General features: G+C 38.1%; 1 protein-coding gene across 1 annotated transcript in view; it reads right to left on the bottom strand.

The window, feature by feature from the left end:
• Positions 1-1622: 1622 nt before the first annotated feature.
• The window catches only part of ACAD11 (acyl-CoA dehydrogenase family member 11), a 100085-nt gene continuing 76862 nt past the window's right edge, over positions 1623-24845 (bottom strand). The window contains exons 14-20 of the mRNA XM_061194668.1: positions 24641-24707; positions 23928-24013; positions 20852-20923; positions 19800-19954; positions 3797-3913; positions 2791-2900; positions 1623-1883 (exon numbers count right to left, since the gene is read on the bottom strand). Coding sequence (XP_061050651.1) covers positions 1769-1883; positions 2791-2900; positions 3797-3913; positions 19800-19954; positions 20852-20923; positions 23928-24013; positions 24641-24707 — 722 coding nt within the window. The 3' untranslated portion in view covers positions 1623-1768. The remainder of the gene's footprint in view (positions 1884-2790; positions 2901-3796; positions 3914-19799; positions 19955-20851; positions 20924-23927; positions 24014-24640; positions 24708-24845) is intronic.

Raw genomic sequence — 24845 nt, 5'->3', positions numbered from 1 at the left:
GACATAGATAAAAACAGATCAACTGAAATGAATCAACCACCAATATAGCCAGTTTTTCTCAAAGAAGAAAAAATCATCACGAAATTACAACTACCAGATATAACTTTTAATTCTAATTGTTCAGAAACAATCCTGATTTCTCCTAAGTCGCAGCTTTTAAAACTAGTAATAAGGTTGACCAGCTTGGGTTATAAGATTTTATCCACTTTAAATAAGGATGCCTTATAAAGTACTTTATTGTGGTTCACAAGTATCAAAGTGCTTCTATATGGCTTCAGTGATTCTCACACAAGCCCTCAGTAGATAAGGGTCCTCTAGGTTTAAAAGTTAATCCCAACATACAAAAGGAAATACGAGGTGCAGCGAGGTTAAGGCTCAAAGGCAAATGTTTACAAAGCCCACATGACATGGGCTTCATAAATGTCTGGCCCTAACCCCACTCCAAGATGACATTTAAATAATGATTGAAATAATCTCTATGCATCAATAAATTCATGTGATGTGTATGCTTTCTAATAAAACAGTTTTAAAGCTTTCCAAACTCAAAATACTTTCTTTTGAAAATTAAAAAAATTTGCCAGTAACTATTCCAATTCCACAAACTAAAAATGTAACAAGAAACAGGTAAAATTAATTTAAATAATATATTTTATTTAACTCAATATATCCAAAATATTACCATTTCAGCACGTAATCAATATTAAAAAAGTATTAATGAGACATCTAATTTTTTTTTCATACTGAGTCTTCAAAATCTGGTATATATTGTATACTTTCTTAATTTGGATGTTAAATTTTCATTCAAAATACTTGCTCCGTATTTAGATTTCATAAAATTTATATTTGCAAAAGACAATTCACATACCCAAGTTATTCCAAGCATACTTAAAAGTTTTCCAGTAACTGAGTTGAGAATCTGTATTTAGATTAATTAAAATTTTAAAAAATCAAAAATTTAGTTCCTCAGTTATGCTGACCACAATTCAGGTGCTCAAGACTTACAACATGGCCCGGGCTGCAGTCCTCGGCAGCGCTGACTTAAAGTGCCCCAATGATGTTGGCTTAGGGTGTTGCTATTAACAGAATGGTGTTCAGAGAACACTGTCTTTAATCTCCTCTCAAAACTGCATAACTTTCTTGTAGGTTAAACTATCCACTGTTAGCATCAACATTTTATACATAATTAAAATTTTTCTTAATTATATTTTCTCATAAGATGCCATGTCCTCTAGTAACAATCAGATTTTATGTATAAATACTTCCTGTTGTATTATGAAGAGGCTTATAGCAATACAAACTCTAAAATGACCCAATCAGTCATCCATCCTTCTCCAGGGCAAACATTACCACAAAGTGTTAAACCAGCCCCTAAAACCAATGTTAAAAAGGGGATCCCACAATATTTTTTACAAAGTAGTGATTAAATATTCCTTGACTATTTATTTAAATGGAACAATTCCTGAAAGTAAAAAAGTGAAAATATTTTTATGCTATGCTTTAGTTCGCCAATTTATTTCATGATTTCTTCACAAGAGGAGTGTTTAAAAAATAAATGCTATACACTTAGGTGTTAGACTGAATGACAACAGCTATGAAATTTCCTTTTTCACTGAAACCCTTGAAATTATACGATTTTAAGTGTGACCCTTGAAATGACAAAACCCATTGATAAAACAGATGCTCAAATCTTTACCAAAGTGAGTAATTAATCCTGTGCTTAAACTGCTGCAAAAGCTGAATGAGATACAAATGCTGGAGCCAATGAATTCTACATCTTGGCCCTCAGGCTTCTGGCTTGGTCCCACAGCTCCATTTTTGCGACTGCCGAGAGGTGAACTTCATCGGGCCCATCTGCTAAGCGCAAAGTTCGCGTTAGGGCATACCTGCCAAAACACAAATAGCGGGGATGGCAGGACTTATCAAAGAGGAACTTGATGCTTTAACATCAGTCACTGTGATTCTAAGCCAAGATTATTATTGTTTGAAATCTCGCCAAGGCAGTGATAAGAAAATTGCACAGGGAAAATGAAGGAAAGTCAGCCCAAGGGTTTGTGAAATGCCATTTTCAAGTCCTCATCTTGGGAGTGGAATCTTAAATGGCACAGTGCAGTGGGCTTAATCTCAGTCTTGGTTTGCTGTAGGTACTAGTATTTGCTAGAACTAGGAGATATTTTAGGTAATCCACAGGCCATGAAGAATATATAACATTTATATACTATAAATATATAGTACTATATATTTAGTTCTTTCTTATTAAAAATTGATGGGGGATAAACTGATGGGGCACCAGACTCTTATCTCCAGTGTGAGAGAGAAGGTGGCACCATGCCCGGTGGTGATGGGCAGTAGAGAGTATTCCTTCTTGATCCCAGCAAGCACATGTGGACATGAGATGGTGGCTGGCATGCACTGCCGCAGTCTGGCCACGGCCTCCGGGTGTGGGTGGTAAAGTGTCCTAAGTGCATACCTAAGCCTTGCTCTGCTCCCCTCCTCTCCTTCCTGTTCCAGGGTGAACCCCCATGAGTTATTTACAGCCCAGGAACCCTCAGTGCATCTTCTCAGTGTAAAAGTGAACATGGTTGAGTGAAATGACAATTGTAATCATAAAACTATTTATTGGTACTGAGCTCTATAGTAAAATACCTATATTGCCTCAGTTAGCCTTCAATTATGCTTTAAAGTAAGTTAGTTATCTTTATTTTCTTCATAAACAGTTAGTATCAAGCCATCTGTAGATTTTTAACTCCAAGCCCATCAAATGTAGATGGTGATTAAATGACATCTACTCACATGTTAGCCAGAGGGTATTCGTGGGAAACACCGGCACCTCCACACACTTGGATGGCCTGGTCAACAATTTTGCAGACGGCCCGAGGGGCAGCCACTTTAATCATTGCAATCTACATAAACAAGATATAAAAAGAATGTTCCTTTCTTAGACAATACACAATGTGATAAAATTTGATATAATCTGTATTTTCTTTGTGAAAAGAAACAAGGGAACTTTCCCACATACACACACCACTGAAACACGATCTTTGATGAAAGCCAACAAAGATCCACTAATGCAGCTAACGGACATATTTCAGTCAACACAGACCTTTTGGAAAGAGATATCTCTTCCAAATCACATTTTATTAACTTATTTATTACTTGCATTGTCTTGTTTCTGAAAGGATTTCAGGCAACTGATAAGTGACATTCATCACCTTAGGGATCATAAAGAGTTAAAAAGTCTTCGATAATCAGTTTTCCCTTGGCAATTTCATTGCTTTTATAATTAAACAATCACGTTCTTATTCCAAATAAGCCAGAAACATAAGAAGGCAGGGGACGAGAGGTGTCTTCTATGAAACATTTCTAGGTGGAAGCACAGTGCTCTGCATTCTGTATCAACTTGGTCAGTCTTCGCTAGAACCCTAGGCCATAGGCAGACAGGTCAGATACTTTGCCCAAGGTCAAGAGGTTAGCAGAAATTAACATACCGGGTAAAATTCCAAGTCAGTATAAAGTTTGGTATTTCTCTACCTTCTCTACATTCTGTTGCTGCATCTCAAGAAAGCTGAAGATATTCTGCATCCTGAAAATCATTCCCTAAAGCAGCCCAGTGAAAGGAAAACTAGCAAGGGTGATTGTATAAATGTATAAATTATACATTTATAATTTTTAAACCGAAATCACATGGAAGCTTCCGATATTCTGAGTGCCCTCAAGGCACCATGAAACCTGGAATGCCCCAAGAGTGGGACAAACTTCTTGGAGAAGGCTTGGCCGATGGTGGTCCAAGGGGCCTCACCTCCTTCATAGCACCAGAGCTGCCCAGAGTATCAATGCTGTGGGCAGCTTTCAAGGTCAACAAGCGGATCTCCTCAATGGCAATGCGGCTTTCAGCGATCCAGTGAGCCACCACCTCCTGCAGGGGAGCAAAGGGCAGCAGAAGAAGGAGGAGATAAGCTGGTGTCTGAGGTCCACATGTAACACAGACTGGTAGTTTGGTGAAAACATCCTCTACGCCAAGGACTGTTCTCAAGCCTTACTCTATATATTTTTATTTTTATTATATATTTTTAATATATTTATTTATTTTATCTTTGGCTGCGTTGGGTCTTAGTTGCTGCATGCGGGCTTTCTCTAGTTGCAGTGAGTGGGGGCTACTCTTCGTTGTGGTGCATGGGCTTCCCATTGTGGTGGCCTCTCTTGTTGCAGAGCACAGGCTCTAGGCATGCGGGCTTCAGTAGTTGTGGCATGAGGGCTCAGTAGTTGTGGCGCATGGGCTTAGTTGCTCCACGACATGTGGGATCTTCCCGGACCAGGGCTCGAACCCGTGTTCCCTGCATTGGCAGGCAGATTCTTAACCACTGTGCCACCGGGGAAGTCCTCTATATATTTTTAAATGGAAGAGTTAATTTGTTTGAAATAACCAGCCAGCCACATACCCATGGAATGCTGCAGGTGACATTGGCGGATTTTAGAAAAAAACTTTATTTGCTCAGAAAAATAATTTATTTTGGATATCCTGGTGTCTAAAGTCAAGATGGTCTAACTGAGCAATTGTCTTATTGCCAGGACACTCCTTACTGGCCCTTCTGAATGCTAACTGCACACTCCCATTGAAACTTGGTTAAATGTAAGGTGGTGGGCCTGCTTATTGACAATCTAGATAATTCCTAAGATATTTCAGTGTGAGAATGGTCCAGCATCCTTTGCTGTGTTATTACTATTATTTATATAGTAAACATGAACTTTTTCTTTGGTGAACAGTTCTATGAATTTTAACACATGTATATACTGGTATAACCACAAACACGATACAGAACAGTTTCATCTCCCCCCAAAAACTCCCTCATGCTGCCTCTTTTTAGCCCTACTTCTGCCCTCTAGCAACCACTGAATGGTTCTCAGTTATTATACTTGCCTTTTCCAGAATGTCATATAAATGGAATCATTTAGCATGTATTCTTTAGAGGCCGGCTTCCTTCACTCAGCATAATTCCTTTGAATTTCATCCGAATTGTTCTGTGTATCAACTGTCCATGCCTCTTTATCACTGAGTAGTATTCCATTGTAGGGATGTACCACGATTTGTTTTTCCATTCACCTGTTGAAGGACATTTGGGTTGTTTCCAGTTTTTGGTGAATTATTAACAGAGCTTCTGTAAATATCTGTATATGGGTTTCTGTGTGAACATACCTTTTCATTTTTTAAAGCAAATGCCAGGAGTGGAATTGTTAGGTCATGTGGTAAATACTTATAAGAAGCCATCAAAGTTTTCCAGAGTGACTGTACCATTTTGCATTCCCACCAGCAGTATATGAGTTCCAGTTACTCTCCAAACCATCAGCACTCGCTATCATCAGTATTTTTAAATTTTAGCCATTTTAACAATGTGCAGAGATATCTCATGGTGGTTTTAATTTGCATTTCCCTAATTGCTGATGATATTGGTCACCTCTTGATGTGTTTATTTGCCATTTATAAATTGTTTGGTGACAAGTCTGTTCAAGTCATTTGCCCATTTTAAATTGGGCTTAGAGAGCTGGGCTTAGAGAGTTCATTATTCAGTCATTTGTTAGATAGGCAATTTGCAAACACTCTCTCCCAGTCCATAGCTTTTTTCATTCTCTTAATAGTGACTTTCATAGTGCCAAAGTGCTCAATTTTAATGAAGTCCAATTTGTCGATTTTTTTCCCTTATGTGTCATGTTTTTGGTGCATGTCTAAGAACATTTTGCCTAATACCAGGTCAGGAGACTTTTATCTTCGTGATATTTTCACCTATATAAAAAAGTCAATTGACCCATGTTTTTATGAGTCTATTTCTAGACCTGCTATTCTGTTCCAAAGACCTATGTGTCTCTCCTTATACCACACTGTCTTGTCGTAGCTTACGGTAAGTCTTCAATCAGATACTGTGATTCCTCCAACTTTACTCTTCTTTTTCAAACTGTTTTATTATTTTAGTTTCTCTTCATTTCCATATAAATTCTAGGATCAACTTGCTTATATCTACAAAAATGTTCTGCTGGGATTCTGATTGGAATTACATTAAATCTATAGATCAATTTGAGAATAGCTCACATCTTTACTATGTTAGCCTTCCAATCCATGAACACAGTATTTCTCTGTATTTATTTAGGCTTCTTTTGGTTTCTTTTACACTTTTATAATTTTTAGCATGTAGATTCTATACATGTTTTGTTAGATTTGTACCTATTTCCTTTCTTAGTCTATTGTAAATGGTATTTAAAAAATTTCAGCTTCCGATTGTTCACTGCTAGTATACAGAAATAAAATTGTTCATTGCTAGTATACAGAAATAAAATTAATTTTATGTGTTGATTCAATCCTATGACTTTGCTAAACTCACTTATTATTAGTTCTAGGAGGATTGTTTTGTTTTGTTTGGTAGATTCCTAAGGATTTTCTACACAATCATGTTGTCTGCAAAGAGGGGCAGTTTTATTTATTTTTTCCCCCAACTATGCACTTTATTTCTTTTTCTTGTCCCACCACAATGGCTAAGACTTCCTCTATGATGATAAAGAGCAGTGGTGATGGGACTTCCCTGGTGGCGCAGTGGTTAAGAATACACCTGCCAATGCAGGGGACATGGGTTCGAGCCCTGGTCCGGGAAGATCCCACATGTCGTGGAGCAACTAAGCCTGTGTGCCAAAACTACTGAGCTTATGCTCTAGAGCCCATGAGCCACAACTACTGAGCCCACGTGCCACAACTACTGAAGCTTGCACACCTAGAGCCCATGCTCAGCAACAAGAGAAGCCACCGCAATGAGAAGTCTGCGCACTGCAATGAAGAGTAGCCCCCGCTCGCCCCAACTAGAGAAAGCCTGCATGCAGCAATGAAGACCCAACACAGCTAAAAATAAATAAATAAATAAAATTTTAAAAAGTGTTAAAAAAAAAAAAAGAGCAGTGGTGAGAGTAAACATCCTTGCTTTGTTCCCAATCTTGGGAATGAAAACATTCAGTCTTTCATTTTTAAGTACGATGTTAGCTGTAGAATTTTTAGATGCTCCGTATCAGGTTAAATAAATTCCTTTCTATCTCTAGTATGCTGAGAGCTTTATCATGAATAGATGCTGAATTTTGTCAAGTGCCTTTTTCTATCAATCGATATGATCATGTGGTTTTTCTTTTCTAGGCTGTTAATATGGCACATTACAATGATTAATTTTCTTAATGATTGATATTTGAATATGCATCAGCCTTGCATTCCTGGGATAAACCTCACTTGGTTGTCCTTTTTACATATTGCTGGATTACATTTGCTAGGTTTTTGCATCTATACTGGTCTGTAGTTTGTTCTTGTCTGGTTTTGGATTAGTGTAATTCTGGTCTCATAAATGAGTTGGCAAGTGCTTCCTCCTCTTCGTTTTTCTGGAAGAGATTGTGTAGAATTTGTGTTATTTCTTCTTTAACTGTTTAGCAGAATTTACCAGTGATACCATTTGGGCCTGAAGATTTCTTTTCTCAGGATATTTTAAACTGTGTATTCAGCTTCTTTAATAGTTGTAGAACCATTCAGGTTATCTATTTCACATTCAGTGAGTTTTGGTATTTTGTGGCTTTTGAGGAATTGATCCATTTCATCTAAGTTGCTAAATTTATGTGCTCTGCATACATGCCTGAGTGTGTGTTTCCCAAGCCCCAGATCTAGAGTGGAGCAGACTCTACCTCAGCTTCAGCACCAGTCCCCATTCTCCAGTTCAGGTTTTCCCAGAGAGCTCCACATTGTGGTTTATAGAATACTTGCACAAATTATGAAATTGGTATTTCCAAAGACTTCTATTTCCAGGAAGATGGAATAGATGTACTTTTCCCTATTCCTCCTGCAAAGTACAACTAAAATCTTGGGCATCATCCAAAGAACAAACACAAGAAGACTCTGAAAGGTAGAGAGAAGAAGCCAGACTGGCCAGGGACTTTGGGAACAGAAGAACAACATGGTAGTAAGTTCCCTCCATTTCCTCTTTGTCTCATATATCCCAGACTTGGAGCTGAAGAAGCCAGCAACCTGGAAATACCAATGAGCACAGACAAAAATCAAACAAAAAACAGCCTCAACAAATACTGTCTTTAGCTGAAGGATTGGGAAGGGGCAGCTAGAAAGACAGAAAACTTAGAGAATAACCACTCTACCCAAGCCAATACTAAAGAAAAAAGCACTGGCCCCACTCCTACTCAAGCCAGCACAGACTTCCACCCTCGTGAGTGCTGAGATGAGGTACCTCAACACCCCTGCCAGGGTGGTATCAGACAGAGAGTGTCAAGTAAGGAGCAACACCAGGAACAAGTTCCCTCCCCTCTATGATGTCATTGGGGACCACCCAGTGATGAGAATGCACCCCTTTCCTCAGCTACCAGTGGAGGCTGAGCAGGAAGCTGGACTTCTACCTACCTCTGCCTGGCAGTAACGAGGTGCAACCCCTTCCTCTAACAGAGCAGTGTCAGAGAAACCCAGCTAAAATAGAAAGTTTAAATAAGATCCAGAATCTCATAACATAATATGAAAATGTCTAGGTTTTAATAAAAAATTATTTGTTATGCCAAAACCCAGGAAGTCTCAAAATTTATGATGATGACAACTCTGAGATGACAGAAATGTTATAATTTCTGACAAAGATTTTAAAGCAACTATGATAAAAATGCTTCAATCAGTAAATAGAAACACAACTGAAACAAATGAGAAAATAGAAAGCCTCAGCAAAGGAACTTAAGTCTTAGTAATGAAATTACTAAGAAGAAATAAAGAAGAAAAAAATGGATATTTTGTAACTGAAAAATATAACCATTTAAATAAAAAGCTCAGTGGATGGGCTCAACAGCAGAATGGAGGGGACAAAGGAACAAATCAGTGAACTGGAAGACAGGACAATAGCAATTGCCCAATCTGAACCACAGAGAGAAAATAGACCAAAAAAATTTTTTAAAGAATAGCATTAAAATAAACAAATTAATTAATTAAAAATTTTTTAAAAAGAGGATCTCAAGGAAAATTGAAAAATACACTGATGGGATTAATATAAAAATACAATACATAAAAATTTGTGGAATACAGGTAAAGCAATGTTGAGAGGAAAATTTACAGCACTAAACACATAGATTAGAAAAGAGGAAAAGTCTCACATCAATACTCCTTGCTACCGCACCAAGAACCTAGAAAAAAAGAGCAAAATAAGTCTGAAGAAAGCAAAAGAAAGGATATGATAAATAGCAGAAATCAATAAAATTGAAAACAAAACAAAAATATAGAGAAAATCAATGAAACAAAGATCTTGTTAATGTTGTCATATCAATTATTATATTGTATAATTTTATATATTAATAATTAATATATATTCTTTGAAAAGACCAGTAAAATTGACAGACCTCTAACAAGACAGACAAAGGAAAAGGAAGGCACAAATAACAAATTTCAGTAATGAAATGGAATATCACTGAAGACCCTGCAGACATCAATAGAATAACAGGAGAATATTATGAACAACTCTAAACACATAAAATTGACAGCTTAGACAAAATGGATCACTTCCTCAAAAAATACAAACCACCACAATTCATTCAATATAAAATAGATAATGTGAATAACCCTATAACTATTAAGGAAACTGAATTGTAAATTAAAAACTACCCCCAGACCAAATCTCCAGGCCCAAATGGTTTCATTGGAGAACTCTACCAAATGTTTAAAGAAGAATTAACATAAATCTAGACAATCTGGTATTCTTTAATTAACAATAATCTTTGACGTTCAGACTACCTGCCCTTTGTTACAAAACTCCTATATATCCTGGCTCCCTCCTAGGAACAGTTCTCTCAGGGTTACTTGAGATGCTGCCTCTCAGGCTTGAAGTCCTAAAAATTTCCACCAAATAAAACATAACTCTCGGGACTTCCCTGGTGGGCCAGTGGGTTAGACTCTGTGCTCCCAATGCAGGGGGCCCGTGATCAATCCCTGGTCGGGGAACTAGATCCTGCATGCATGCAGCAACTAAGAGTTCGCATGCCACAACTAAGAAGTCTGCATACTTCAACTAAGAACCCACGTGCCACAACTAAGTCCACATGCTGCAACTAAAGATCACACATGCTGCAACTAAGACCTGGCACAGCCAAAATAAATAAATAAATAGTAAATGTTAAAAAAACCAAAACTTTCCAAAAAAATAAAAAGAATTATACATAATGACAAAGTAGGGTTTATTCTAAGGATGCAAAGCTAGTTTAGTATTGAAAATCCATCAATGTACTCCATCATATTAACAAGATGAAAAAAAACCACATGGTCATACAAATTAATGCAGAAAAATCATTTGACAAAATTCAACATTCATTCATGATAAAAACTCTCAGAAAACTAGTTTTAGAGGGGAATTCAACTTAATAAAGAACATCTACAAAAAAAGTACAGCCAACATTACACATAATGTTCTACTAAGAAACTGGATCACTCATACACAGCTGGTGAGAATGAAAAATGGCATAGTCATTCTGGAAGACAGTTTGGTGGTTTCTTAAAAAACTAAACATGCAACTACTGTATGACCCAGCAACTGAGTTTTTAGGCATTTATACCAGAGAAATAAAGACTTAAGTTGATGCTAAAACCTATACTTGAATGTTTATAGCAGCTTTATTTGTAACAGCTCAAAACTGGAAAGAACCCAAATATCCCTCAACAGGTGAATAGTTAAACTGTGATAATCCACACCAAGGAATAATACTCAGCAATAAAAAGAAGCAAGCTACTGATACATATAACCTGGATGAATCTCCAAAGAATTATGCTGAATGAAAAAACCAACCACAAAAGTTTAAATACTGTATAATTTCTTTTCTGAAATGACAAAATTATAAAGATGAAGAACAGATTAGTGGTTGCCAGGAGTTAAGGAGGAAGGAGGGGTGAGAGTGAAGTGGGTGCAGCTATAAAAGGACAACATGAGGGTTCTTTGTGGTAATGGAAATGTTATGTATCTTGACTGTATTGATGACAATATCTTGGTTCTGATAATGTATTATAGTTTGATAAGATGTTGCAATTGGGGGAAACTGGATCAAAGGTACAAGGTTTCTATCTGTATTATTTCTTTTTTTAAAATTTAATTTTATTTATTTTTTTATACAGCAGGTTCTTATTAGTCATCCATTTTATACATATCAGTGTATATATGTCAATCCCAATCACCCAATTCATCACAACCCCACCCCCAGGCCCCCGCCACTTTCACCCCCTTGGTGTCCATACATTTGTTCTCTACATCTGTGTCTCAATTTCTGCCCTGAAAACCAGTTCATCTGTACCATTTTTCTACGTTCCACATATATGCGTTAATATACGATATTTGTTTTTCTCTTTCTCACTTACTCCACTCTGTATGACAGTCTCTAGATCCATTCACGTCTCAACAAATGACCCAATTTCATTCCTTTTTATGGCTGAGTAATATTCCATTGTATACATGTACCACATCTTCTTTATCCATTCGTCTGTCGATGGGCATTTAGGTTGTTTCCATGACCTGGCTATTGTAAATAGTGCTGCAATGAACATTGGGGTGCATGTGTCTTTTTGAATCATGGTTTTCTCTGGGTATATGCCCAGTAGTGGGATTGCTGGATCATATGGTAATTCTATTTTTAGTTTTTTAAGGAACCTCCATACTGTTCTCCATAGTGGCTGCATCAATTTACATTCCCACCAACAGGGCCAGAGGGTTCCCTTTTCTCCACACCCTCTCCAGCATTTGCTGTTTGTAGATTTTCTGATGACGCCCATTCTAGCTGGTGTGAGGTGATACCTCATTGTAGTTCTGATATGCATTTCTCTAATAATTAGTGATGTTGAGAAGCTTTTCATGTGCTTCTTGGCCATCTGTATGTCTTCTTTGGAGAAATGTCTATTTCTATCTTCTGCCCATTTTTGGATGGGGTTGTTTGTTTTTTTGATACTGAGTTGCATGAGCTGCTTCTAAAATTGGAGGTTAATCCTTTGTCAGTTGCTTCATTTCCAAATATTTTCTCCCATTCTGAGGGTTGTCTTTTCGTCTTGTCTATGATTTCCTTTGCTGTGCAAAAGATTTTAAGTTTCATTAAGTGCCATTTGTTTATTTTTGTTTTTATTTCCATTTCACTAGGAGGTGGGTCAAAAAGGATCTTGCTGTGATTTATGTCATAGAGTGTTCTGCCTATGTTTTCCTCTAAGAGTTTTATAGTGTCCGGCCTTATATTTAGGTCTTTAATCCATTTTGAGTTTATTTTTGTGTGTGGTGTTAGGGAGTGTCCTAATTTCATTCTTTTACATGTAGCTGTCCAGTTTTCCCAGCACCACTTATTGAAGAGGCTGTCTTTTCTCCATTGAATATTCTTGCTTCATTTATCAAAAATAAGGTGACCATATGTGCATGGGTTTATCTCTGGGCTTTGGATCCTGTTCCATTGATCTATATTTCTGTTTTTGTGCCAGTACCATACTGTCTTGATTACTGTAGCTTTGTGGTATAATCTGAAGTCAGGGAGCCTGATTCCTCCAGCTCCGTTTTTCTTTCTCAAGATTGCTTTGGCTATTTGGGGTCTTTTGTGTTTCCATACAAATTGTGGAATTTTTTGTTCTAGTTCTGTGAAAAATGCCAGTGGTAGTTTGATAGGGATTGCATTGAATCTGTAGATTGCTTTGGGTAGTAGAGTCATTTTCACAATGCTAATTCTTCTAATCCAAGAACATGGTATATCTCTCCATCTATTTGTATCATCTTTAATTTCTTTCATCAGTGTCTTATATTTTTCTGCATACGGGTCTTTTGTTTCCTAGGTAGGTTTATTCCTAGGTATTTTATTGTTTTTGTTACAATGGTAAATGGGAGTGTTTCCTTAATTTCACTTTCAGATTTTTCATCATTAGTGCATAGGAATGCAAGAGATTTCTGTGCATTAATTTTGTAACCCCCTACTTTACCAGATTCATTGATCAGTTCTAGTAGTTTTCCGGTAGCATCTTTAGGATTCTCTATGTATAGTATCATGTCATCTGCAAACAGTGACAGCGTTAGTTCTTCTTTTCTGATTTGGATTCCTTTTATTTCTTTTTCTTCTTTGATTGCTGTGGCTAAAACTTCCAAAACAATGTTGAATAATACTGATGAGAGTGGGCAACCTTGTCTTGTTCCTGATCTTAGTGGAAATGGTATCAGTTTTTCACCATTGAGGACGATGTTGGCTGTGGGTTTGTTATATATGGCCTTTATTAGGTTGAGGTAAGTTGTCTCTATGCCTACTTCCTGGAGGGTTTTTATCATAAATGGGTGTTGAATTTTGTCAAAAGCTTTTTCTGCATCTATTGAGATGATCATATGGTTTTTCTTCTTCAGTTTGTTAATATGGTGTATCACATTGATTGATTTGCATATATTGAAGAATCCTTGCATTCCTGGGATAAACCCCACTTGATCATGGTGTATGATCCTTTTAATGTGCTGTTGGATTCTGTTTGCTAGTATTTTGTTGAGGATTTTTGCATCTATGTTCATCAGTGATATTGGCCTGTAGTTTTCTTTCTTTGTGACATCTGTGTCTGGTTTTGGTATCAGGGTGATGGTGGCCTCGTAGAAGGAGTTTGGGAGTGTTCCTCCCTCTGTTATAGTTTGGAAGAGTTTGAGAAGGATAGGTTTTAGCTCTTCTCTAAATGTTTGATAGAATTCGCCTGTGAAGCCATCTGGTCCTGGGCTTTTGTTTGTTGGAAGATTTTTAATCACAGTTTCAATTTCAGTGCTTGTGATTGGTCTGTTTATATTTTCTATTTCTTCCTCTTTCAGTCTCAGAAGGTTGTGCTTTTCTAAGAATTTTTCCATTTCTTCCAGGTTGTCCATTTTTTGGCATAGATTTGCTTGTAGTAATCGATTATGATCCTTTGTATCTCTGCAGTGTCAGTAGTTACTTCTCCTTTTTCATTTCTAATTCTATTGATTTGAGTCCTCTAACTCTTTTTCTTGATGAGTCTGGCTAATGGTTTATCAATTTTGTTTATCTTCTCAAAGAACCAGCTTTTAGTTTTATTGATCTTTGCTATTGTTTCCTTCATTTCTTTTTCATTTATTTCTGATCTCATCTTTATGATTTCTTTCCTCTTCCTAACTTTGGGGGTTTTTTGTTCTTCTTTCTCTAATTGCTTTAGGTGTAAGGTTAGGCTGTTTATTTGAGATGTTTCTTGTTTCTTAAGGTAGGATTGTATTGCTATAAACTTCCCTCTTAGAACTGCTTTTGCTGCATCGTATAGGTTTTGGGTCATCTGTTTTCATTTTCATTTGTTTCTAGGTATTTTTTGATTTCCTGTCTGATTGTTTCAGTGATCTCTTGGTTATTAAGTAGTGTATTGTTTAGCCTCCATGTGTTTGTATTTTTTACAGCTTTTTTCCTGTAATTGATATCTAGTCTCATAGCGTTGTAGTAGGAAAAGATACTTGATACGATTTCAATTTTCTTAAATTTACTGAGGCTTGATTTGTAACACAAGATATGATCCATCCTGGAGAATATTCCATGAGAACCTGAGAAGAAAATGTATTCTGTTGTTTTTGGATGGAATGTCCTATAAATATCAATTAAGTCTATCTTGTTTAATGTATCATTTAAAGTTTGTGTTTCCTTATTTATTTTCATATTGGATGATCTGTCCATTGGTGAAAGTGGGGTGTTAAAGTCCCCTACTATGATTGTGTTACTGTTGATTTCCCCTTTTATGGCTGTTAGTACTTGCCTTATGTATTGAGGTGCTCCTATGTTGGGTGCATAAATATTTACAATTGTTATACCTTCTTCTTGGATCGATCCCTTGATCATTATATAGTGTCCTTCTTTGTCTCTTGTAATAGTCTTTATTTTAAAGTCTATTTTGTCTGATATGAGAATTGCTACTCCAGCTTTCTGTTGATTTTCATTTGCATGGAATATCTTTTTCCATCCCCTCACTTTCAGTCTGTATGTGTCCCTATGTCTGAAGTGGGTCTCTTGTAGACAGCATATATACGGGTTTTGTTTTTGTATCCTTTCAGCTAGTGTAGGTCTTCTGGTTGGAGCATTTAATCCATTTACATTTAAGGTAATTATCGATATGTATGTTCCTATTACCATTTTCTTAATTGTTTTGGGTTTGTTATTGTAGGTCCTTTGTAGAGAAGTTCCTTTAGCATTTGTTGTAAAGGTGGTTTGGTGGTGCTGAATTCTGTTATCTTTTGCTTGTCAGTAAAAGTTTTAGTTTCTCTGTCGAATCTGAATGAGATCCTTGCTGGGTAGAGTAATCTTGGTTGTAGGTTTTTCCCTTTCATCACTTTAAATATGTACTGCCACTCCCTTCTGGCTTGCAGAGTTTCTGCTGAAAGATCAGCTGTTAACCTTATGGGGATTCCCTTGTATGTTATTTGTTGTTTTTCCCTTGCTGCTTTTAATATTTTTTCTTTGTATTTAATATTTGATAGTTTGGTTAATATGTGTCTTGGCGTGTTTCTCCTTGGATTTATCCTGTATGGGACTCTCTGTCTTTCCTGGATTTGATTAACTATTTCCTTTCCCATATTAGGGAAGTTTTCAACTATAATCTCTTCAAATATTTTCTCAGTCCCTTTCTTTTTCCCTTCTTCTTCTGGGACCCCTATAATTCAAATGTTGGTGCATTTAAAGTTGTCCCAGAGGTCTCTGAGACTGTCCTCAATTCTTTTCATTCTTTTTTCTTTATTCTGCTCTGCAGTAGTTATTTCCACTATATTATCTTCCAGGTCACTTATCCGTTCTTCTGCCTCAGTTATTCTGCTCTTGATTCCTTCTAGAGAATTTTAAATTTCATTTATTGTGTTGTTCATCATGGTTTGTTTGCTCTTTAGTTCTTCTAGTTCCTTGTTAAATGTTTCTTGTATTTTCTCCATTCCATTTCCAAGATTTTGGATCATCTTTACTATCATTATTCTGAATTCTTTTTCAGGTAGACTGCCTATTTCCTCTTCATTTGTTTGGTCTGGTGGGTTTTTACCTTGCTCCTTCATCTGCTGTGTATTTCTCTGTCTTCTCATTTTGCTTAACTTACTGTGTTTGGGGTCTCACTTTCACAGGCTGCAGGTTCGTAATTCCTGTTGTTTTTGCTGTCTGCCCCCAGTGGCCAAGATTGGTTCAGTGGGTTGTGTCGGCCTCCTGGTGGAGGGGACTATTGCCTGTGTTCTGGTGGATGAGGGTGGATCTTGTCTTTCTGGTGGGCAGGTCTGCCTCTGGTGGTGTGTTTTGGGGTGTCTGTGACCTTATCATGATTTTAGGCAGCCTCTCTGCTAATGGGTGGGGTTGTGTTCCTGTCTTGCTAGTTGTTTGGCATAGGGTGTCCAACACTGTAGCTTGCTGGTCGTTGAGTGTAGCTGGGTCTTGGCATCGAGATGGAGATCTCTGGGAGATTTTCACCATTTGATATTACGTGGAGCTGGGAGGTCTCTGGTGGACCAATGTGCTGAACTCGGCTCTCCCACCTCAGAGGCACAGGCCTGATGCCTGGCTGGAGCACCAAGACCCTGTCATCCACATGGCTCAGAATTAAAGGGAGAAAAAAGGAAAGAAAGAAAGAAAAATAAATAAATAAATAAAATAAAATTAATAAAATAAAAAATAATTATTGAAAAAAAAATTTAAGTAATAAAAAAAAAAAAGAAAGAAGAGAGCAACTAAACCAAAAAACAAATCCACCAATGATAAGTGCTAATAACTATACCAAAAAAAGAAAACGGAGAGATAGAACCCTAGGACAAATGGTAAATGCAAAGCTATACAGACAAAATCACACACAGAAACATATACATACACACTCCCAAAAAGAGAAAATGGAAAAAAAATATATATCATTGCTCCCAAAGTCCACCACCTCAATTTTGGGATGATTTCTTGTCTGTTCAGGTATTCCACAGATGTAGGGTACATCAAGTTGTTTGTGGAGCTTTAATCCGCTTCTTCTGAGGCTGCTGGGAGAAATTTCCCTTTCTCTTCTTTGTTCGCACAGCTCCTGGGGTTCAGCTTTGGATTTGGCCCCGCCTCTGTGTGTAGGTCGCCTGAGGGCATCTGTTCTTCGCTCAGACAGGATGGGGTTAAAGGCGCAGCTGATTAGGGGGCTGTGGCCCTCTCAGGCCGGGGGGAGGGAGGGGTACAGAATGCGGGGTGAGCCTGTGGCGGCAGAGGCTGGCATGACGTTGCAACAGCCTGAGGTGCGCCGTGTGTTCTCCTGGGGAAGTTGTCCCTGGATCACGGGACCCTGGCAGTGGCGGGTTGCACAGGTTCCCAGGAGGGGAGGTGTGGATAGTGACCTGTGCTTGCACACGGGCTTCTTGGTGGCTGCAGCAGCAGCCTTAGCGTCTCATGCCCATTCCTGGTGTCTGCGCTGATGCACCCGTTTCTGGAGCTCATTTAGTCGGTGCTCTGAATCCCCTCTCCTCGTGCACCGCGAAACAAAGAGGCAAGAAAAAGTCTCTTGCCTCTTCGGCAGCTCCAGACTTTTTCCTGGACTCCCTCCTGGCTAGCTGTGGCGCACTAGCCCCTTCAGGCTGTGTTCACGCAGCCAGCCCCAGTCCTCTCCCTGGGATCTGACCTCTGAAGCCCGAGCCTCAGCTCCCAGCCCCCACCTGCCCCAGCGGGTGAACAGAGAAGGCTCTAGGGCTGGTGAGTGCTGGTCAGCACCGATCCTCCGTGCGGGAATCTCTCCGCTTTGCCCTCTGCACCCCTGTTGCTGCGCTCTCCTCTGTGGCTCTGAAGTTTCCCCCTCTGACACCTGCAGTCTCCGCCCTTGAAGGGGCTTCCTAGTGTGTGGAAACCTTTCCTCCTTCACAGCTGCCTCCCACTGGTGCAGGTCCCATCCCTATTCTTTTGTCTCTGTTTTTTCTTTTTTCTTTTGCCCTACCCAGGTACGTGGGGAGTTTTTGGCCTTTTGGGAGGTCTGAGGTCTTCTGCCAGCATTTAGTAGGTGTTCTGTAGGGGTTGTTCCAAATGTAGATGTATTTCTGATGTATTTGTGGGGAGGAAGGTGATCTCCATGTCTTACTCCTCCACCATCTTGAAGCTCCTCCCAGGCAATCTTGAAAAGAGAAAAGTGTAAGAAGTGACAGTTGATGCCGTGAGCAACTCTTTAGCTCCTACTCCAGCAGCATTGTGGAGTTGTATCCATGGCCTCAAACATTCACATCTTCTTACCTCTTCCAACAGTGCCCATCTAACAGCTGAACCCTTGCCCTCAATGTTAACTAAAGGGGTTCTTCCACAAATTATTCCTAGGTATGTGCCATAAAGCAGGCTGTTATTTTTCCATAAGAACAATGTTACAACTAAATCATAGATATGCTGAATAATATCTCAAAAAAAAGCAAACATGGCCTATAGGAATTCAAGTTAAAAAATATACTGCAAAATTTTTATGATTGTCACAAATGTACTTTACAAGGGGTTGTAAAGTACATTTGTGACAATCTTATAAAATGTACCAAAAAACACATGTCCAGCAAACATGTCTAGCGAGGTTCTTTAGAATACAATTTTATCACTACAAGTGTGACCTAACACTACATGTTAGCAATCATAAGTATTAAATATTTAATAATAATTTTTCTTGCCTCCTTAAAATTTAGAAGGGCTTTTGGGGAGATGATTTGGATATCTCATTTCTCTTAAAAAGTTTTCTATTTCAACTTAAAAGCTCCCTTCAACATTTCTTGTAAGCAAGGAAGTCTGAAATGATAGCGTCTTTTCCTCTTTTTTTTAAAAAATAAATTTATTTATTTATTTATTTATTTTTGGCTGCATTGGGTCTTCGTTGCTGTGTGCAGGTTTTTCTCTAGTTGCGGCGAGTGGGGGCTACTCTTCATTGTAGCACACAGGCTTCTCATTGCAGTGGCTTTTCTTGTTTTAGAGCACAGGTTCTAGGTGCGTGGGCTTCAGTAGTTGTGGCTCACAGGCTCAGTAGCTGTGGCTCGTGGGCTCTGGAGCGCAGGCTCAGTAGTTGTGGTGCACGGGCTTAGTTGCTCCATGGTGTGTGGGATCTTCCCGGACCAGGGTTCGAACCTGTGTCCCCTGCATTGGCATGCAGATTCTTAACCACTGCGCTACCAGGGAAGTACCGTCTCTTTTTCTCTTGATAAATATTCTCTAATTTGGATTATAGTGCCTGGATGTAAGGATATAACTATATTGTTTACTGTACTTTGTAAGCAACAGACTCAGTAGTACATAATTTAGAGATGAGAATTCAAAATATCATGAACATCCCACCAAATGTTGATCCCATTTCTACTTGCATTTCTCCATTGACAGGAAGCTCACTTCTTTTTAAAGCAGTCCATTCCATTTTTATATCTCTCTTATTTCACTGAGTTTTAGGCTATTTTCCTATATCTCTCCACTTATCTGTCCTAATTCCTTCCAGAAAGCCAAAGGCAAGGCTTCCTTCCTCCTTACAACAGCCTTCTCATGTCCACAGAGAGGGCTACTGTATGAGGTTCTCTAGAGAACGAGAGTCTGGGAAAGTTGAAGGAATTGTCCACACTCTGTGTGCTGAGGTGTTGAAGCACTTAAAGAGTTATTTAATCTTTCACAAAGATAACTACCTCTGGTCAGACTGTATTTAAATTCAGACATAAATATGTTTTGTGGAAAACATATGTTCTCCTTGTTTATGCAGAGGAAATCTCTTGCTGATCAAGTAATGCTGTTTTGGTTCAAGGTTAGTGTAGTGCATTGGGCTACAATAAATTCAAATAAGTAATTATCCTTACATGTGAATACAGTTTCTTCTTAAAGGCCACCCTTTGTTTTGCCCGTTCACACATGATCTGCAAAGCACGTTCAGCCAAACCTATTGTTCTCATACAGTGGTGGATTCTGCCAGGTCCAAGGCGGCCTTGGGCAATTTCAAATCTCCTACCTTCACCTGTGAGAAAGAAAGGATAACGTGACCACAGCCTATTTCTTTTGTTATTTACACAAATCCTGAGAAACTAATGAGCTGCCCTCAATAAAAATGGCATTCCGGTAGGAAAAAAGTCAGTTCTGTAATAAGGTTCACTATACCTTTATGGAACTTTGATTTCTATATATTTTAAACCACCATCAACAAAAACTTGGATCAAATTTAAGAACTGTCTTTTGAGTACCTACTCTGCATAAGTTGTTTTGTTAGTGCTGCAATGGTTACAATGGTAGATAAGACACAGACCCGAGTTTAGAACCTAGAAGAGGGGCAAGGATGCTAGGGATAAGGGATATGGAGGGGGACAAGAAAGGCAAAGGAGGGAGACGCTGTCTGTTCATCATGGTAATCTTAGGGCCTGGCAGGATCAGGGGCTTGTTGAGTGGATGAGATGAGGAACACAAGAACCTTCCTGAAAGAGGTGGCATCAGAGGTGTTCCCTGAAGGATGAGTAGGATTCCAACAAGCAAGAGGATGGAGTCATTCCAGGCATACAGTGTTCAAAGTTATTTATGCTTCTAATGTGTATATGACTTGAATTCAGAAAGTAATGAGGTTTTAGTAAAACAAATAGAGGTTTGAAGATCATGTTTCAGGAAAAAGTGTGTTGCTCTGAATTGTATAATTTTTGTATTTAGCTGTGTTTTCAACTGATGTGATACCACATCAAATACTTAAATAAAATCTTATTATTCCATGTAAGAAAATCCACCAAAGGAAAAAATTTTCCTTTATAAATGGAGTAAATAAGAGGGGAAAGTATCTAAATTATGGTATACTTCGTATCTTTTCCAGATTTAGCCCTGAAAATATTTTAAAACAAAATAATAGAGAATCACTTTCCCAAACTTATCTCACCTAGTATTAAATTGGTGGCAGGAACTCGCACTTGATTAAAATGGATCTCAAAATGTCCTCCATGGAAATTATCTATAAAATAGAGAATAAAATTTTAAAAAGCAAAATGAATTGACCAAAAAACAGTCACAGATAATTAATCTACTGAAATATAATTACTCAGAGATAGTGGAATTTAAAGGCCTCATATGTCATACATTCCTAGGTAGACCAGAGCCCTGAACCCCCAGCACTGTGTAGCCCAGAAAACTTATCAACTGTTTTAGAAATTTTAAGAGATTTTTAGATATCATTTCATCAAGAGGTTTCTGAGCTCATTCTCTGAAGTTGTAGAGCTATGAAAAAGGAAGATGGCTCCACAGCTCCGATCAGACTATTTTATTATTGTTTTATTATTGCTTCTTCTTTGAAATTTTTTATATACGGGCTTCCAAAGAAAATTTTGCTTGAAAAAAAAAAGTTCCAATGGTTCAAAAATTGAAAGTGAATAATGTAATTCAAATTTCTGATTTGACCATTGTGGAAACCAATGCCTGATGATGTGAAGAACCTGCTTGAAGGGACAGAGCAGGTTCAGCATTAGAGACAAAGCTGAGTCTGGGTCTTCAGGTATGTTTGCTCCCAGTCTAGGCTTGTTCACTGTGTGTTTGCCTCTTGAAAATGCTGGCATGTGACTGAGATTGGAAACACATTCACATTTTGTCTTTACATCACCCCTCCTCCCTGCCAAATTCTGCAGATAATCTCATGCTAACTCCACACCCTTTCCCAGTCAGAATAGACATTAATAATCAACTATGTCCACACTGTTTCTTTTGGCCTTGGCACAGGGAGTTGGAGAGGTGCTGGTGAAATTGTCATACTGAAATTTCAAACATAGGCTCTACAATGGAGGGTATTTGTAGCGAACCAACATTATAAACTCATTTTGGTGGTCTTTCAGGCTGTTGCTCTGCAACCCAACAACTTCCCATACACAGTTTGCTCCAGTGAGCTTGTTCATCCCCATCTTGCCAACACACTTTTCTTTTCTTTATAATTCAATCCTTTTTTTTTTTTAGTTAATTTTTATTGGAGTATAGTTGCTTTACAATGTTGTATTAGTTTCTACTGTACAGCAAAATTAGTCAGCTACACATATCTCCTCTTTTTTGGATTTCCTTGCCACTTAGGTTACCACGTGCATTAAGCAGATTTCCCTGGGCTATACAATATGTTCTCATTAGTTGTCTATTTTATACATAGTATCAATAGTGTATATGTGTCAATCCCAATCTCCCAATTCCTCCCCCCTCCCCCCTCCCTTGGTATCCATACATTTGTTCTCTATGTCTGTGTCTCCATTTCTGCTTTGCAAATAAGATCATCTATACCATTTTTCTAGATTCCACATATATGCATTAATATACAATATTTGCTTTTCTGACTTACTTCACTCTGTATGACACTCTCTAGGTCCATCCACATCTCTACAAATGACCCAATTTCATTCCTTTTAATGGCCGAGTAATATTCCATTGTATATATGTACCACATCTTCTTTATCCATTCATCTGTCGATGGACATTTAGGTTGCTTCCATGTCCTGGCTATTGTAAATAGTGCTGCAATGAACACTGGGGTGCATGTGCCTTTTTGAATTATGGTTTTCTCAGAGTATATGCCCAGGAGTGGGATTGCTGTGTCATATGGTAGTTGTAGTTTTAGTTTTTTAAGCAACCTCCATATTGTTCTCCATAGTGGCTGTATCAATTTACATTCCCACCGACAGTGCAGGAGGGGTTCCCTTTGCTCCACACCCTCTCCAGCATTTACTGTTTGTAGATATTTTGATGGTGGCCATTCTGACCAGTGTGAGGTGATACCTCATTGTAGTTTTGATTTGCATTTCTCTAATAATCAGTGTTGTTGAGCATCTTTTCATGTTTGCCAACACACTTAACCTGTGGGTGCATTCTCCAGCTGCAGCCTACAGAAAATGATGATGTCAAATGTTCCATAAAACTGCAAGTCTTATATCCACTACTTGAATATTTTCATTAGCCACTTTCAACAATAAACAGAAAGCCAGGGTCACCACAAAACCTGAAGTTCAGTAAACTTTTTCATAACATTTATCACCGGCTGACAGCTATATAACTTCTTATTTACATGTTTGTATTTACTCTCTGTCTCCTTCCCCCAGCATGTAAGCTCCACAAGGGCAGAGATCTTGGTCTACTGTGTTCACTAATGCATTCTAAGTACCTGGAACGGTGCTCAGCACTCAACAAATACTTGCTGAATGAGCAACCTGATTGGCAAGGAAACAGTGAACATGAGCCTGAGCAAAAGTATCCTTGCTTCTTAGAAATTCCACCCAAGGACAGAAGGAAGGAAAAGTTTTGCATTCAAATCAGTCAAAACCCATTGCTTATTAATAGCTCTTGAGGTTGATTGACTAAGAAAGCTAAACTTGAAAACAAAAATGAATGTTACTATGGGTTACCTAGATTTAATTTTCCAGATGTATTTCATTAATCTATTCTCCTGGATGATGAAGAGAAGGCTGGCAGACAGAGTCGTTATTCCTTGAATACCAGTCTGCCCTTTCCCAAAAGCAGACAAAACATGGTAGAATGCTGCACCACCTCTCTTTTTATTTGTTCTAACTCCACTCGTATTTTTATTAAACGTCAAAAGATTTCTAAGAACCCATCTTGTGCATTAAAATGCTATCTAGGGACTTCCCTGGTGGTCCAGTGGTTAAGAATCCACCTTCCAATGCAGGGGACATGGGTTTGATCCCTGGTCAGGGAACTAAGATCCCACATGCTGTGGGGCAACTAAGCCCATGTGCCGCAACTACTAAGCCCGCGCTCTCTAGAGCCTGCGCACCACGACTAGAGAGCCTGCCCGCTGCAATGAAAGATCCCACATGCCGCAATGAAGATCCTGTGTGCCACAACTAAGACCTGATGCAGCCAAATAAATAAATAAATATTTTTTTTAAAAAAGCTGTCTAGTCCCTTCAGTGTTACTGCATATTCTAGTCTTCCTGCTTGCAAATACACGGACAGGTTGATTGAGTACTTACCCAGGTAGCCAAAAACAGACAAGGGCCTTACTACTTCTACTCCAGGTGTGTTGATGGGAACAAGAATCATGCTGTGTTGTTTGTGTCTGGTCAAAATAAAAACAGATGTTAGGAAAAGTGTGCTAAGTGGAAAAATAAAACAGATGTTAGGCAGAGTCTCAACTGTCACTTTTTCATTGTTGTTATCATGTAATTATGTAAGCAATGATGTCTGGAATGGGAACTGTGTAAAAAACATACATTAAGTACATTCAGATGCAGGCTGTGATCTGGAACAATGATGATTTTAAAATATGTGAAAGTTATTTAACTGAGGCTTCTCATTGCTCAAAGTGGTAACTGGCAACTGATATTCAATACATTAAACATTTCAAGACTATTGCCTTGGATCTAAATGTCTAACTTACAAACAGTTTTGAAAAATTTTATATATCTTATAATCTGATCCAAACAGCTTTGAGGATTCAGCAACACTTTTAATACAGGAAATTCCACAGTGAAGAATGTACAGCAACACTCCCTAAAATGTTTTCTAAATATATCTTTTAGCAAAATAATTGTGAAATACAAACATGTGACATTTAATGTCATAATATATTTTATATTATTATGATTTGTGAGCCCAAATGGTGCGTTTTAAGTAAAATAAGTAGATACAGAGAAAGACCGACTCTTATTCCTCATAGATTTCTCAATCACTATTGTTTTATTACCTGGTTACACAGTTATTGTTAGTTTTTCCCATAACAATTGCAATTTTGCACTTTGGATTCCCAGCTCCTAAAACCAGAGAGAAAATGAGAACAATATATCATAAAAAGAAATTTTTAGTCTGACATTTCACCCTAAAAGTTCTAATCTTTCTAAGTTTACCTCTGGGAAAACAAACAAACAAACATACAGGAAGAAAACCCTTAA

This window comes from Eubalaena glacialis, chromosome 6 (assembly GCF_028564815.1).
Source record: "Eubalaena glacialis isolate mEubGla1 chromosome 6, mEubGla1.1.hap2.+ XY, whole genome shotgun sequence".
Taxonomy (NCBI): Eukaryota; Metazoa; Chordata; class Mammalia; order Artiodactyla; family Balaenidae; genus Eubalaena; species Eubalaena glacialis.
Note: the sequence above shows the minus strand (reverse complement) of the source record. Positions and strands in the feature narration are given on the sequence as shown.